Below are 17231 nucleotides of genomic sequence, written 5' to 3'. Positions count from 1 at the left end.
GAAATCGTTTGATATCTTGTATCTTCTCTTACATTTAAGCCACGCCAGGTACGCATTCAACACGAAAATTACACTAAATAAAAAATAATTAAAATCTGTTTACTGGAGCAAGAAGTATCAGTCGTGATCTTTCCGCAATTTTGGCAATCTCTGCATGAGAGACAAAAAGTAGAAGACAAAAAGGCGTTATTCTAAGGTATGCGTTTGATTTTTCCATGAAGTCCCCAGTACCCATGGACGCACTCTTCGGGGAGAATGACAATGGCGTCCCATGGGACAAAAAGCCTACGTAGGAAACTACCCCTCTTTCTTGCCAGTGTCGTCGTCGACGTCGTCTCGGCCCTCCTGATTGTTTCCTACGCGTTTCCTTCGCTTTCTCGATCCTTCTCGGTCTGGCATTCAACTACCTGATCTCTAAACTCTCCTCTCGCTCCTCAGTCAACTCCTCCCATCTCTGTAGGCACAAACCAATAGGTGAGATGCGTCTCAAAAAAAAAAATATTCCTGAAATTCAATATTCTCGGCGTTTTGCATAATTCATGAAAATTGAGCCGACGGCTTTTTGGTTATAGAATTGTCTCGCATATATATGTATCTTCGTGTCCCAAAATCCTATATTATATGCGACTCCTACGTAATAAAGTATATAATATGTCATTATTTTTAGAGATATGTGCTTATTAATCTTATTTCTTGGTTATAATTAATAGTGAAGAATATATTATGTACAATATAAATTTTTCTCAGTAATTGTATGTACTTTAATATACCAAATTGCATTAAAAGATTATTTTGTATTTAATATTTTCAAGAATTATGCGATCTTCTTATATCACGTTTCGGATATATTTACAAAAATAATTATAAGATATAAAATAGAAAAAAAACCGTATTATAGTATTTTCATCGTAAAAATGTATTACGAGAATGTCCTTTGACATTGTGACAGGACAATGAAGTAGCCGCATATTTCGCGCGGTACACAATGCCGTACGCGGGCCTAAAGGTCGAGAAGCACGTAGTCGGGAGTTTAATCTAGAGAAATACTGAATAATAGAGGGGTGTGGAACGGGGCTCGCGATTGGCTTATACAATATTCAGTCTTGCTTTCCGGCCAAGTTCGCGTTCTAATTAAGTTCCCGGCGTTGAAGAGCGTTAAGCACCTTGTCAACCGTTTAACTCTGGTCCCCTCTGTGTACTTGCAGATTCTTCCTCAAGTTCTTTCTCAAGTGTAACCAAAACTGCCTGAAGAACGCCGGCAATCCACGTGATATGAGACGCTTCCAGGTAAGTTGCCCGTGCTCGTGTGTGTAGTCTATCTACCTTAAATATAAATGCACGATTCATGTTTAATGAATTCGATTTTGTTTCTATACATTAAGAATTTCCGTAAAATTTTTAGAACTTAAAATATTTATCAAGAAGACGAATATATCTGCATTACTCAGGATTAATGGATTCGTCCATAGATACGAAAACAATCTCATATTCATAACGTAATTTATCTGACGATTCACATGGCGCGATTTACGGCTCTGCTTGAGATACAGTTAATCGCTTCCGGCTTTCCACCCACTTGATTCAAAGACGTTCCGGGTCGTGTCGCAATGCTGAAATGCACACTACGCGAGACACTTCCGTCATTCGAGTCACGATTCGCGAAATTATAGGGGCGGACAGACGGAGACGAGAACGCCGAAATTCCGCGCCGCAACATCGTGCGACGCCTATCGTCACAGGGAGCATTGTTCTTCGCGTAAAATTTCCGTGTATTTACAGCACTTTACTATTATTATTCCATATATCTACACTATTAAAAGTCAATCAACTTCTATAAACGAATAAAGACGATGGTTCTGATTAGGTAACGATTTCTCGACGGTCGGCATAATTCAAAAGTCGCGACAATTAACTCTCGGCGCAATCTAATCCCCAACTCACTCTCATATTCGTCCCTTATCCTTTCCAACATTACCACTCTCGCTTACCGAAAATATACCTGCATCTATCCCTCTTCCCGTTTCCCTTCCGCCAAAACGAAAAACAGAATTAAAAAATAAATTATCAAAGAACGGCGGTGAAAGAACCCCAACGGTTCATCCTTTACGTGACTCATCTCTTTTTGTATTCGACCCTTTTTAGTTTTCTTCTTTTCATGCGTCGGCACAACGACAAACTGAAGATTAGAATACTCATCGTACTCCCGAATTTGTTTCTGAATTGCTTACTGCCGAAAGTTGTGAATTAAAATTTTAGTGCAGTCTTCACGGAAATCTCTCTGCCGCCGTGGGGCAAGCGGAGGAGCGTAGGTTATCGTCGCTTTACTCTAAGTTGGCGGTGGTGTTACTCGCCGAGTAATATCACCGGCACGCGAGAAAGTTGCGAAGTTGCGAAGGACAAAACTTTCGGGCATTTTCCAGCCGCTCGCTCGATTTTATAAACGTTCTTCCTGCTTCACCGCGAAAATCTTTTCAACGCCTCGTAGCGTGTGCGGAGAACGGCGTAAACGCTTAAGCAAGTAATTTTGTTCCGCTTGTTAGACATCTCTAATAAATAATTCACGTCGTGTGTTTTATTGTTAATTGTGAGGAAGGATAATCGTATATCTTAATACGACTATATTCCTGTACTTGCGCGATTACATCGACGTCATACGTCGTACGTGCAAGTTGCGAATTGCATGCCGCGGTATCCAGTGCGGCAAATCGAGTTGTGCATGTTCGTTCACGGAAGATATGATGAACTTGGTTCGATATATGACGCGCATGAGAGAAATGCAGTATTATTCACGGTAGCGTCTATTGCGCGGCGCATTTTTCTACGCGCTATTAAGTCAGATATAAACAGATACAAACATAAATTTTACGGAAGTACATAACATTTTAATTTAGTAATTTCTTTTCAAACATTTATTGAATTCAAACATTTATCATGCCGTAATGTAACTTCATATGTTTCTCAAAGAGTCTCACATGCTCTGGGAGTCTGTCGTTGAATAATTTTCATGAAAATGTTTTCGAATATAAGAACTTGAAATTTTATCAACACATAAATGTGTGTAGAGGATAATTTTATTATTAGTTTATTACATTTGTACATTAATTATCACTGTCTTACATTATCTTTCATCGGCAAATTTCCATTCTGCCTAACAGGTGGTTATATCTACGCAAGTGGGAGTGGAAGGACCATTACTAGCGGTTTCGGACAATATGTTCGTCCACAACAACAGTAAGCACGGGCGCAGAGCGAAACGCTTGGACCCCAGTGATCCTGGCGAGTATAATAGTAAGTATAATCCATAAATACTATCAATTAATCAGTATCGTCGAAGAGATAATTTATGCGGAGCGGAGCATCGATAACGCCTGCATATTTAATGCGCGAAACTGCACGAGCATTTACACGATAATTCGATTTGCCCATAAACACCAATTGGCCCGGCGTACAGTTTTTCGTTATTTAATTTTGCAGTCAGCTGCTATATTCCCCGACAGTAATTTGCAGCCGGCCTTCGCCGTGCTAACAAAGCACTCGCAGAAAATATGATAATTAATTAACGGACGATAATTAAAAAGCCCGGTGCGCACATTAAACGTCCTCATTTATTCAACCCATCGATTTTTCACGGATGATATGATTCACGCGCGTTAGCGCTTTCAACGCTTGTCGATCAAAATCGACTTCCCGAGCGATTCACGTTTCGAGGCATTGCCAATTCGAATGCTCGCGGCGTGTTGTTTCTCTCGTGCGGCGCTCCTTCGGGCGAGGGATGGGGATGGGGGGGTCAGTTTTCTTCGAGATCGGCATAACGACTCGGGAGCCGGGGCGGCGGGACGGAATCGTAAGAGGGTTGCAGGAGGGCGCACCGGTAGAATGGGATATATGGAGTCATAGGGCAATTCAGCAAAGTTTGGCGTCGGCCGCGCATACAAACGGCTGATATCGCACGGCCACCCCTCCCTCTTTCCCCCCTCGTCTCTATTCGCTCCTCTCTCGCGCAGGCTTCTTCCTCCGTCTTTTCTTCCTACCTATGCCAAGACAAGATGTAAATCAATGGGATGCGGGGAAAACGAAGGATCCACGGCTCCGTTCCGCGCTCCTTGTTCCTCGGTCTTATTTCCCTCCACTCTGCGCTCGCTCGAAATTCGCCCGAGTGCCTGTCCCCCCCCTCCCCCTTCTTCTCGCCGAGGGTTCCAAGATTCTCGTCTCCACCCGCGTCAGTTTCTTCTTTTTACCTGGTTGGCTGCCGCGCGGAGCGGCAAAGACACGGAAAGAAAGAGAGCGGAATTGGCCCGCTTCTCTCATCTCGATCTCTGCTTCTCTCATTCAGTTTCCGCCTCTGTCGTTCTCGGCGCTCTCCACTTCCCCGTGGTGGTTGCCGCGGTGCGTTGGTTTGTGAATGCTAAGTTTAAGCTATCTCGCGCCCCGCCGCCGCCGCCGCCGCCGCCGCCCTCCTGAAGCCTCCGCGACGCCAATGAAGGTACCAACACATCCACTCTTTCCAAATCCCCCCGCAAGCTATCCCCCGAAACGCCGAAACGAGCATACCAATGAGACAGGAAACACGAGAGAAAGGGGAAGAACGTAGAACGCCACGCCGGTATCTCGTGGATTTTGCTGTCATTGTGAACGAATTCTCTCGGTTGCTGTACAAATCAAATCTTGATTGTCCATGAAATTTGAAACGCTTGCTTACGATCTATCTTTCCCGATACGCCGTTTTTACAACGCGTTTCTTATTTGACAGAAACGTTGTTGCTATTTTCATTTTACGCTTCATACCTCGCCTCGTTTTTTAAATTTAATTTGTGACACGAGAGAGAGAAAGGATTATAAATTTTGTAAAAATTCCAAACTCGTTTCTCATATAACGGAGTATAGGATGCTATTTTTGTTTATATCAGATATATTAAAAGTAACAAGCCAAAAATTTAATCACCGACATTCAATGAAACGATTCGCCGAATCGGAAAAGTATTCGCCGTTCTGGCTGAATATTAAAGATATAATTGCGCGACACCGTTGTAATGATACTTGCTTGCGCCGGGATAAAACCCGGGTTTTTTCTGGCAAATTTCTCGAGTCTTTACCACGGCGAACGAAGTTATCGCGCGATCTCGCAGTGATCAAAGGGAATCGGGCCGAACGTGTCGGAGTACGGCTCTTCGACTTCGACGATAGTTCGGTGGCAAACGAGGGGGGCCGGGAGGGTTGGGGAATAACACCCCTTACCATTCAGTGGTGCGGAGGATTTTATTTATTCCGGGTTGGTACGCTTGTTCCTTGGCCTCCTCCACTGAATCCCTCTTTTCAACCCTCCACCTCTTCTCCTCCTCCTCCTCCTCTCTACCACCCTCGCGGCGGCCCGCACCACGCCGCTCGACAATTCTCTACCAGGATGGTTGCCAACACGGCCGGCTCTCTTTAACGACTTTCTCGTACATTGAACGCAATAAATACCAATGTCCCATTGAGGAATTCCCATTTACGTAGGGACCACACTCTTGCAACTCTTTAACGCTTCCGCCGTAATAGTCACTTGTTGACTTCATTTTTGTCCGATGAATAAAATTGTACAAATATGTTATATAATCTCTCCAATTGTACCATACGGTACAATTTTATTACAAATTTTTATTCTAGAATTTGTATTCGAAGTATTTCGTCGATTTTACACTTCATTGATGCGACAGTTATTTTATTATTAACCTGAAGACAATCGCAAAAGTGGATAACCGTTAACTGCGAAGAAATATCTTGCCTCTCGACAATGCCTAAAGAATATTCTTTAAATACGGTCAGATATAAACAACGTCGCGATCTTTCAAGCCGCCGAGATTTATCGATGTGACGGCACATAAGCACTCGAAGTGGAAAGTGTTTGAGCATCACTGAGAGCAATATACCATGATGTCAGCCACTCTGCCGTGGCTCCGCTTCGCCCAGGGTCGGTGCCGGGGGTGGCTTGGCTTCGCCGGGGTACAAAATGATATCATTGGGTTATAAATTCCAAGCAGAGACACACCGGCGGCCCGATCGTCCCCTCCCCTTTCTTCTTGTTACAACCCTTCTCCGAGCATCTCCGACCCTCTCTTCCTCGTACTCTCTCTCTCTCTCTCTCTCTCTCTCTCTCTCTCTCTTTCTCTCGCCGCCTCATTCTCTTTCCGCCGTTCTCCTTCATAGTTTCTCTTTCATTTTCCGCCTCTTTCCCACTTTCACGAGTCCCACGACCTCGAAAACTTGCACGCCGGAAAATATATCTGCCACTCGGCCTCAACCGAATAAACAGAATATTCAGATAATTTTCCATATCCTATTTCTCTCTTCCCTCTCGTCAGTCGCGAGTTATTTTCAAGATATACCGCTTGGTTTTGTCTAATTCTCGACTTGTAATTTTTTATTTCGTTACTCTTAATTTTCTTCATTATGGGAAAACTGATCGTTTAACGCTTTAAGACTCAATGTGATTATCTCTCAAGCTGACAGGAAATTTCAACGCATTTCACGCAAATATAAATCCAATTAAATGCTAAGCTAATGAAATCAAATATAGAAAATATAGTAGTATTTTTATGTTATGAACCCTAGGTTTATACCCGCCGATACCCCTCCAAACGCCGTGCATAAAGGCGATATCGCCTAATGAAGGTTGGACGTCGGGTGGATCCACCGTCATAATCATCGGTGAAAATTTCTTCGACGGATTGCAGGTGGTTTTCGGATCGATGCTAGTTTGGAGCGAGGTCAGTAACACTGGAAATCTCTAGCACTAATTTTGCTGCGGGTAAATATAAAAAATGTATTCATCTTTTTCATTACAGTTTATCACTCCACACGCAATCAAGGTGCAGGCACCAGCGCGGCAAATACCCGGCGTCGTCGACGTCACGTTACATTACAAAAGCAAACAATTCTGTAAAGGAGCGCCCGGCAGATTTGTCTATGTTTGTAAGTACGAAGAGAAGGTCTGGTACCTATCGCGAGAGATCTACGCGAATAATAATTATCGCGGAGAGATTATGAGATTACGTCGGACCCTGCCCGATCACGCAGTAAGAGCGAACGAACCTTTGCTGAATTTTCCAGCGGTAAACGAACCCACGATCGACTACGGCTTCCAAAGGTTACAGAAACTCGTACCGCGGCACCCCGGTGACCCTGAAAAGCTTCCGAAGGAGATAGTATTGAAGAGGGCGGCGGATCTAGCGGAAGCCATTTACAGTATGCCCAAAAGCGGAAACATGGGGATCGCGGGGGCACCGAGAAGTCCGGGTTCAGTGCACGCACCCGCACCTCCCACATCCAGTTCGGCAACGGCATTTAATTCGTATACGGGGCAACTTGCAGTGACGGTGCAGGAAAATGGTAGCGCGGCAAAATGGACAGACGGTACGTACGATGTGTGTATGTGTGTTTCTCTGCAATGTAGACAAAATACTCTCGCTCATACCATCTTCATAGATATTAGATGTTTATTGTATAACTTAAAAAGTATATATATAAAATGCCTCGCGATCTCTTCTCTAGATAGAGACTCGTACCAATCAAGACGCAGATGTCCCTGAGTTAAATTTATTAGGCAACCACTCACGACCTGAAATACTGACGAGTTCGTCTGACGGGCAGGTTTCTATTTCTAGACGGTAGTTCCGTGACGACAGGAGCTGCTGCTGACGGTGGAGGCGGCGGCGGCGGCGGCGGCAGTGGCGGCAGCGGTGGTAGTGTCGGAGCCAACGTCGGCGGCAACGCCGACGCCTACAGACAAAGCAGCAGCGCAAGTCCACGTGGTGTCGTAACCGGTGGTGGTTATTGCGGTAGTTCAGCCAGCACACCACACAGTCACAGTACTAACGGAAGTTATTCCGTCGCCAATCCGTACACCGGCAGCCCGACTCTCTACACTTCGCGTAAGTCGGCTCTCTCTTTCTCTTTCTCTATGCTCCCGCAGACGACCCATGTCTGTGCAGTGTCGCTGCAAAATCCAAGTTGTGCCGGGATGAAATGTAACTTTTTTTTTTACATTCGGCAACTTTTACAATTCGTGTGTTGTAAAATCGATAAATACGATAACAGCATAAAGGCGTAAATCATATTGCAGTGCGATAAAGAAAATACTACAAATACTACAAATGCTGAATGATGCAAGATTTAAAATTATTCGTTAAATCATTAGCCTTGTTATATATTTATATACGCTTAACAAACATTTTATTATAATATGTACTTTATGACCAAAGTTTTTTTTTTTTTTTTTCAAAAACGTCGATTTCTTCGGCACAACTGTAAACGAAGAAACCTAACACTCATATTCGTTCACGTATCCAGCACGCATGGCTCTTCTTCTATTTAACCTCTCGATGCACGCACTTATGATTTTCCCTTATGTGGAATTTTCGTTTTAGCGCACGAACAATATGGCATATTCTATACATCCGGGGACGGGAGTGCGTTCGCCCCCGTAGTACGACCACCGACCACCTCAGTCCCACCGCACTGGCCCACACAGCACCACCTCGCCACAGCCGCCCAGTAACCGCTAACCGTCCACCATCACCACCAACACCACCATCATCACCACCACCACCCTATGCACTGCGATTAAAGAGTTATGAGAGACGACATTTGAGAATGTACGTACACTTATTTACAACGCGATAGTAATCTTAATATAATTGCCAATTTTCAACTTAAATTTAAGTGTTTGCTTTTTCCATGATATTCGCTACAAAGCTTTCTGTAATTAGTTTAATAAATTACAAATGTTGCGATCGTAGCATCAGGGAAAAGTAATTTTGTTGGAATGAAATTGTGTGTATGTGTGTGTGTGTGTGTGTGTGTGTGTGTGTGTGTGTGTGTGTGTGTGTGTGTGTGTGTGTAGCACTAACATGGTACGTGTACGCGTATATCATACAGCAATCGAAAAATGGCTAGAATCTTTTCTGTGCACATATTCTCTCAATTCATATCTGCGAAATTTTGACATATGCTGTTCACTACCCTACTGCATCTATCCGCACGGGTTATCAGAAGGCTTCACAAATCCTCGCCGCCGATCGCACATTTTTAGATCATCAATCGCTCGAGAATTAAAAGCTTCAATTAAATAGAATTATTAAAACGGATTATTTATTAAATAAACAGATTAATGTATAATGGTCCTGTAAGAAACGAGCGATTATTTCTAATTTTGTTATAGAATTAACAATTAGATACTTCTCTCTTTACTTCTCACATGAATACTTTATCATTGCTTTATGAGACATCCTGTTTTATTTAATCAATTTTATTATTATAAATATAAAGTTGTTATGATTTCCGCTATTTATTTTTTATTTATTGATTGTGTGATAGCGTTTAAGCAATATCGCACTACTAATGTATAACCGACAGTGGGCATGTTGCAGGACTAGGAGAGATGGTTGGATCACCGTTCAACATGAACCCATTTATGTTGCCCACCTGCAATCAAGGATATTCAGCCGCTGCCAGTCCGCTGCTTTCGTCAAACGGCAAATAGTGCTACGAGATGTAAACTCCGACGAGAATGACGTGGATCGTGGCCTTCGCGGAGATACTGTACGATCTAGGGAATTAGTATATGCGACCGCATCTGAATAATTATCCGGATAACCACCGCATAAACAATATCGGATAATGATCGCATCGGCGTACGTACATTGCCTCCGCGAATTCGACTTGCTTGTAGCTCTGTTTCTCTTTTGCTCCTTTTTGCGGTGGAAAAAGGAAAAAAGAGCCGCACGCGGCATCATCATTTTCGTCGGAGTTAAAGTCGACAATTTCGTAAGGAATCAGGCAAAACAGTGCAAAAATCTAAGACAACTATCTTGCAACGATCACCGATGATCGCATTAGTTAAGAAACGATACATATCGAACAACGAGAAGGTGTTTTTCTATAAATCTAACGGCTCGGTCAAAAGATGGCTCGAATGATTATTAAAACATATATCTTAAAAACAATGTCTTATTTTATAACAGTTCCAATAATTTATATAGTTGATATTAAATTCTTATATAAATAATAATTTTGGTCAATCTTCGATATCTTCTGTCGATATTAGAAAATATGGTTAATAGAATTTGCGGCATTTCCTGTTATACTATTTCCCTTTTATCCCATGTGTAATTGGATTCGTTAATTATGATTTGTCAATGTAAAAATTACTTCGAAAATAATGATAGATATTTTTCTTGTTATTATTAATATAATAATGATACGCTTCCTGTGTATTTGGTACTGTTGACGAGCAATATTTATTCACAGAATACTTTAAATCTGTATTTTAGACAGAATAAAAATTTAATGAAACGAGAGAGCCAATCGCATTAACCGAACGAGAAAGCTAAGATGGTATCAAATATTTTATATCATTCGAACTACAGAGGCTGATAAGGATCGAAAGAAATTGACACCACTCGACGGACATATCGCTTATTAATGAATAACAGATACCATAGTTTTAGAGAGCATTTTCGACTTCGAAATTTTAACTTCCTACCCCTACAATTTATGACTAACCAATATCGCCTAGTTAGCGTAAACGTGTAACGTAATTTGTAAAATATCTGTAAATATTGTTGCGATGTACAAAAAGAAAACTATTTCCAGGAATCCAACGAAACAATATTGACGTCACTCTAGAGTGAAAATTATTATACATAGATGTAAATAAACGTAGGGTGTACGTAGCGCATCCGCATAATTGCGTCGGCGCCATCCAATTTTTTAACGTAAATCGCGATCGGGAATGCACGATTTTACGTCTCCATATCCATTTCGCGTGGACGAAAAATTGAATTTGTTGCAATCCGTTCCATTCCTCGCTTTAAAGCATATAATCTAGATAAATGATCAGTATCTGGCACAACGAAATCAGGCCAAAAACGTTAAAAAGTTGGATCGAACGCGACCTGTATAAAACGTATATAGTTGATTTGGATCGTTTGATAAGCCGGCCCGAAACAATCTCATACAACTCACGAAAGTATACGAAGTATATACCGGATTGAAATTCCCAAGTTAGTCCAAAACTTTTGCAGCGGTTTTACGAGCGTAGATCGTATCGTTTTTGTCAAAACAAAAAGTACCGTTAAAAAGTTATTATTATGAAGAGTTCCTTTTTGCATATCGAGAGACTTGGTATGTACTTTTCTTCTAAGAAGTGCATTCTTCGTCCCGGAGCCGAGCGCTCTGTGATCTTGTGATGTTGATTATATATATATAAATATATATATGTATATTGATTGTACTTTGGTTCAATCACGTCACGTCATCTTTTACAAGACGCGTTGTTCTTGTACGCACGCGAAGACACGATACGCACACTCGCGCGTATAAACACACTCGTCGGTGTATATTGAAATAAATTAAACTTACTTTTTGAGAATTAAAAATCTTGATGATAGAAAAGTTTCTATGTTCTATTCTTTGCCCATGTCATCTTTAACTACAGTAGCAGCTGTGTGTAACCAATGTAAGTATTTTATTTTGACTTCATTCTTTGAAATAAAAGAATTTATATAAGTAATTTTTATTAGATTATTATGATATACACATTTTTATATTTATTGAAAAATTATTTAAATAATAAAACTATCACTTGCGCACTTGCGCTTGCGCAATAGTTAAATCAGTAGAATAGCAGACAATATAACACGTTACAAAATTGTTAATGGAATTATTGGAGTTACTTACTGATTATTACTATAAAAATAATAATTACAAGATTATGTCTTCTCGATATGTATCAAATATGTCAGAAGAGTTATCCACAGTGTCGTAAGATCAAATCTGCGAAAGAAAGAAAACAGAAATTATGCATAATATGTTGATCGGACTCAGCTGGGAACCTATTTGTCCCAAGAGAAAGAGAGAGAATAGGCCGGGATCGACAAATAGCGAAACAGGATCTGAAGGACCACTCCGGAGCGATTAGTTCACATGGTGTCCCATTACATCCTGCCTCCAAACGCTGGCGTGTATGATGCATGTATTGTGAGGCTGTTTGTGTTATTAGATTTAGATTGGCTGGCACGTGGCAGGGGTGGCGCGTGCCGCATTGCAAACGTTACAACGTGGGCACAATACAAAATCGTTTTTCTTCAAATACTGGTTTCTTTGGCTTCCCATAGAGGGGTATCGATTTTCACTTGCACACGGCTAACATGCTGTTACAATAACGCGCTAATTTCTCTGGTATATAATTTATTAAAAGAATACGTACATGTTTCAATACACAAACTGTATATCTGTTATAGTATATTATATATAATAACTGTACATATTCTGCACAGTTTCTATTCAGTTCAAGTCTATCATGTAACATTGAAATTAAAAGGAAAAAGTTAAATTTTATTAAAAACATTTTAAAATATTTCATATCTTTACAGAGAGAAATGTATAAGAACATAAATAGACAAGTGTCTACGTCGCACAATCAAAGCAAGTGAAATAAAAATTATAATGCGCGATTACTTTTCAATTCATTAAGATAAACTATATCATTTAGTCACTGATGCTAGCCTTGTGTGTGATAGTGTTACAGTAATAATAATTGCATCATCAATACCTAACAATAACAATAAAGGCTTGAACTTTGGTTAATCGATAATCTTGGCCCCTCGGTTGTTTCAACCCTTACTTTGCACCAAAAAGATACAGCTGTATTTTCAACTCGCTGCGGTCAGCTTAATTTTTTGTGCTCTTTCATCACGTGTTCTTTCATAAAACCTAACACGACGCATCACAGGCACGATCTAATTAATTTGAATAAGAAGAACAAAAAATGTGCAATTTTAAAAGAAGTCTACTCTTTTCTTAGAGAAAATTATATATATATATTTTTTAATTTGTCAAGAAGATACAGTGCGAGCGGACATTTATTATCCTCAATCTCAAAAGACTTATATATAAATAGAGTATTACAATCTATGTATTAAATAAAAACTATATATATAGTAAATTATAAATCTTCTGAAGTATAATAAGCTCCAATCTTTTTTAGTTGTCTGACTATCTATATAGTTATCGCGCCATGCGCTGTCTTTACCATTATTATGTTATCGAGGCTGAGCTCGGGTTGCGTGTCAAAGGGGATGAACATTCGGGCAAGCTGGGATAAGAGCAATCCGGTGATCCACCCCTGACAGTTCATCGCGATAAGATCTGCTCGTCGGCAACGAGTCGGCTCCATTCGTATTCTGTTTGCTTTCTGGATCCTACGACATCGCAAGCCCATTGTACTCCCAGTGATGCGAAAGAATATTACCATCTGCTTATTACCGGTAATCTTCCTTCAATGGTATCGAATTTCCATGAGCTTGTCGGAATAGCGAATCTCGTCAACAAACGACCCGTTCGAAATGTATTTTGCACTTTTTGAGACACCTACAGGAACGATTTAGAACATTCAATTTTGTAAACATAAGAAAAAGTTATTTAAAAATATATTCAAAAAATTCAAAGACAAATCCTTTTAGATTCTTCCATTTTGTATAGAAATTTAAAAATGTGTATATACGTTTAACGCCAAAAGAAAAAAGTGAATATATCGTAATTAATTTGTAAAAATTACGCAATTTAGATATTTCTTAAATAAGCGTACATATTCATGATTTAAATTCTTTAAACTTTCGAAAATTTTTGAAATTTTAGATAGTGCAATCTCTTTTCTGATTATATTTCCCTAATACTTTATTTACTTTTTATCTACTTAATTTTTGTTATTCGAAATTTTTAATTCTCGGAATTGTAATTTCGTTAAATTTAAAAATTTTTTAGAGTTTTAGATAATTTAACTTTCTAGCTGATTATATTTTCTTAATGTAATTCCATTGTTTATATTATCGATTTTCAAGAATTTAGATTTTTGCGTTAAAATCTCCAACCTCTCCAACCTTAAAATTCTTGGAATTGCTGATTTCTAGAATTTTCGTTAATTTATAAGATATGAAAATAATTGTGAAGGAATATGCTTTACAAGTGTTTGTATCATTAATTCAAGTTTCATTATATTTTTACATGTATACTAAATTATTGACTCATATCTATTTTTAGTATCTATTCTATGATACCAGAAGATGCATTACTGTACTATACATGAAGGGCTTAGGCGAGGATATCCGACGCATTTTTAAGTCAGTCCATCTCGACACCTTATATACCATCCCGAAAAAACTGGATGGTGTCATAGGAAGCGGTAAAGACAGGCTTAGCAAAGAAAAAACTACTGAGTTAGTTTACAAGATAGATTGCGGCGATTGCGATGCAACATATATAGGACAAACAAAACGTCATTTAATGACACGAGTTGTTAATGAACATCAAAAAGACATTAATAAACATGATAGCAATCACTCGGTCGTTAGCAAACATCGTGTAGCGTTAGGCCATAATTTTAAATGGTCCGAAACTAATGTCATCCACAAAGAAAAAAACACGAAAAAGAGAGAGATTGAAGAAATGTTTTTAATCAAAAAACACTCCAATACGATCAATTTGAAAAAGGATACAGAAAATTTAAACCCTATATATGATAAAGTCATTTCGGCGTTATAGACATCACGTGAGCATCACATGTACAACAACAACCTAATGTATTCGTTAAACCGTGAAAAGGATTAGTACGTCTCGAAACTCCGACATGTGATCACGCTTGTTGTCCGCGCTCCTTCGATAATGTATTGCTCCGGTTATCTGAGCGACAGCGTTGCATCGCGGGAGGCACTATCGTCTCACTGTACTCATTCTCGTTTGTCACCAACTTATACACGTAAAGTATAGGTTTCAGAACACACGATTTTTACTTGTTAATACTTTGTACTTCGCCGGCATTGACTTGACCATTGTTCTTATAGTGACTTGTCTTTATGACTATTTCGGGTAAAATTTTCAAAAATACGGACGTGTAGGTTTTTGACATGGATTAACAGGTATCGCTTTTCATTAATTTATTAAATATTAAAATTGTTATCCCTTCGACCGAATTAATTTTATTCTGAATTGTTTGTCAGTTAGATGCTTGGAAGGACCCAATCCAAGGGTCGAAACGTCGCAGCGTTTTGTATACATTGCCAATCGTTAGTCGATAACAATAAATGTTTCGTGTTTGAGAATCATTGGCGGAATAAACAATTATTTCTTATATCTATTTTGTTGAAGTATATATAAAAATTAACAAATTATTGACGATTTGTCAAGCAATTCTAAGTTTCTTTTTCTCTTTCATTAAATAATTACTACATGACTACTATTTACTACACCTGAAATTATTTTACTGACCGGAATTATATATTTAAAAATAATTTGTCAAATAAAATATCTCAAAGATATCTTAAAAAATATTTCAAAAACGTTATAAACTTATGTTAGGACATAAGTCATCTTAAAGACAACATATAGATATCTCTCTGATAGTTTCATAAGACATTTCTTCGTTAGACGACTTCAAAAGATTATAATATTAATTCTTATCTTATTTAGTTACTCTTCTAATATTAGTTACAAATATTAGACAGAGAGGTAAAGTATCCAGGCTATAATGTATAATAAATTATCACATCTAATGTTTTTCATATAAATAATAATTTTATTTATTTCGTCATTATGAAATATACATATTGGCTATATATATCTATATAAATATAAGTTTTATACAATAATAAACGAAGAGAAAAGGTGAGTATTTTAATTGTACAATTATCTGTTATTGAAAAGGAAGAAACAATGCATTATAAATAATTTAGCACAACGCTCAATATATATTGAATACCATAGTTAAAGCAATTCAACGAGTGATCTCGACACGAAGCTAGGTTGGCCGAGCGGTCTAAGGCGCCAGACTTAAGTTCTGGTTCCCATCTGGGAGCGTGGGTTCGAACCCCACACCTGGCAAACTTTTTTTGCATCATGCATTTGTTAATTAATTAAACCATTATAACTGCCTATAAATTTAAATTCTCAATAGTATTTTTTTTACTAAATAAATCAATAAAACATTTTTTATTTGAGATTTTTAGACTTTATATCTTCCAAAAATGTTTCTTTTTATATTTAAAATCTTATTATAGTTTTTCCTTAGTTACCACACATATATTGTTCTAACAAATATTTCAATCCGCTCATAAAAAATTATATAAAATATTAATGTTATAATGATATAACACATATTACTGAAATAGTCGATTTTAATATTGAGAGGAGAAAAAATTGCTTTCTTAAGAATATAATATTCTTTCAATATTGGGTTAACATTTTTTACTTAACTATTATTATAATTATCGATAAAATTACTATTAAAAAAACTATCGACTCTCGATAAATTTTCGTGATTATCAATAGAGCCCAGAAGTCCGGATGTATTTAAAGAACACCAACATTATCAACTGTCGAAAATTTTCTACTGTTGATATAAATATTCAAATAATTAATTTAATAATGGAATATTAAAATTATGATTCATTATATAGACACTTTATAAATAAGACTTATATACTTACTATAAAATAATATTACGTATATTGCCACAAAATTGCATTTTTTCTATATATAGTTATTATTCGCATGGATAATAAGAATAAAATTACAGTTTTTAATAAAAATTGTATACTATCAAATCAAAAATATATGTACGTTGTAAATATGCAAATAAAATATTGGAATAATAAATCATAAAATAAATAATACATTATAAACTATAAACTGTCTTATAAACATTTTAGCAATTACACAGATTATAATTGTTTCAATGAAAAAGCCTTTTTTTATTTCTGTCCCTCGCGCGATTCGTACCAGCAGAATCCGTAACGCGATCGTTTTATTGTAAAAGGTTATTATTTTTTGCTGGTTGGTCCGATGAACAATCGACTTGTTTGCCGCTTTGAAAACAGAGTTGCAGAGCATTCTTTTAAGAAGTGACTCTGTAGGAGATAAATCAAAAAAGGGATCACAATTCTTTAAAGACGTTAAAATTGAAATAAATGCAAACTTGCGCAAGGCATTATTAACCAAATTAAAAAAAATAATTAAATTAATCAATTACAAACAAGTCGGCAATATAGACATCTGTTTTTATTTTATCTTATTATTAGTAGATATTTCAGGTATTCTCCTGTAGATAAACACACAAATTTTCTCTTACAGACAGTTATGCATTGTAGTACTAGATGTCAGTTGCTTTTATTTTTAATTAAAATATGTGTGTAACATTA

At 38.1% G+C, this 17231-nt stretch overlaps 1 protein-coding gene and 1 non-coding gene across 6 annotated transcripts in view; both read left to right on the top strand.

The window, feature by feature from the left end:
• Positions 1 to 11433, top strand: part of Kn (EBF transcription factor knot) — a 77821-nt gene extending 66388 nt beyond the window's left edge. Inside the window, exons 7-14 of one of the 5 annotated variants that reach the window (XR_011717514.1) lie at positions 1206 to 1287; positions 3156 to 3288; positions 6592 to 6746; positions 6825 to 6951; positions 7090 to 7392; positions 7644 to 7910; positions 8406 to 8633; positions 9408 to 11433. Coding sequence is in view for 3 of the 5 variants with exons in the window: in XM_071700239.1 (XP_071556340.1) it covers positions 1206 to 1287; positions 3156 to 3288; positions 6592 to 6746; positions 6825 to 6951; positions 7090 to 7392; positions 7644 to 7910; positions 9408 to 9520 (1180 nt within the window). In the remaining 2 variants the exon portion in view is untranslated. Of the gene's footprint in view, positions 1 to 1205; positions 1288 to 3155; positions 3289 to 6591; positions 6747 to 6824; positions 6952 to 7089; positions 7393 to 7629; positions 7911 to 8405; positions 8634 to 9393 lie in introns of those variants that run through there. The other 4 variants (XR_011717513.1, XM_071700239.1, XM_071700240.1 and 1 more) reach the window with 4 other exon arrangements.
• A 4398-nt stretch (positions 11434 to 15831) lies between these two features.
• Trnal-uaa (transfer RNA leucine (anticodon UAA)) lies at positions 15832 to 15915 on the top strand. Its single transcript has one exon. It is a non-coding gene; the product is annotated as a tRNA-Leu (tRNA).
• Positions 15916 to 17231: the final 1316 nt, after the last annotated feature.

This window comes from Temnothorax nylanderi, unplaced genomic scaffold (genome assembly GCF_030848795.1).
Source record: "Temnothorax nylanderi isolate EJ_2023f unplaced genomic scaffold, tnyl_v1.0 TNYL_tig0021_pilon, whole genome shotgun sequence".
In the NCBI taxonomy this organism is placed as follows: Eukaryota; Metazoa; Arthropoda; class Insecta; order Hymenoptera; family Formicidae; genus Temnothorax; species Temnothorax nylanderi.
This window is presented reverse-complemented; position numbering and strand designations above follow the sequence as displayed.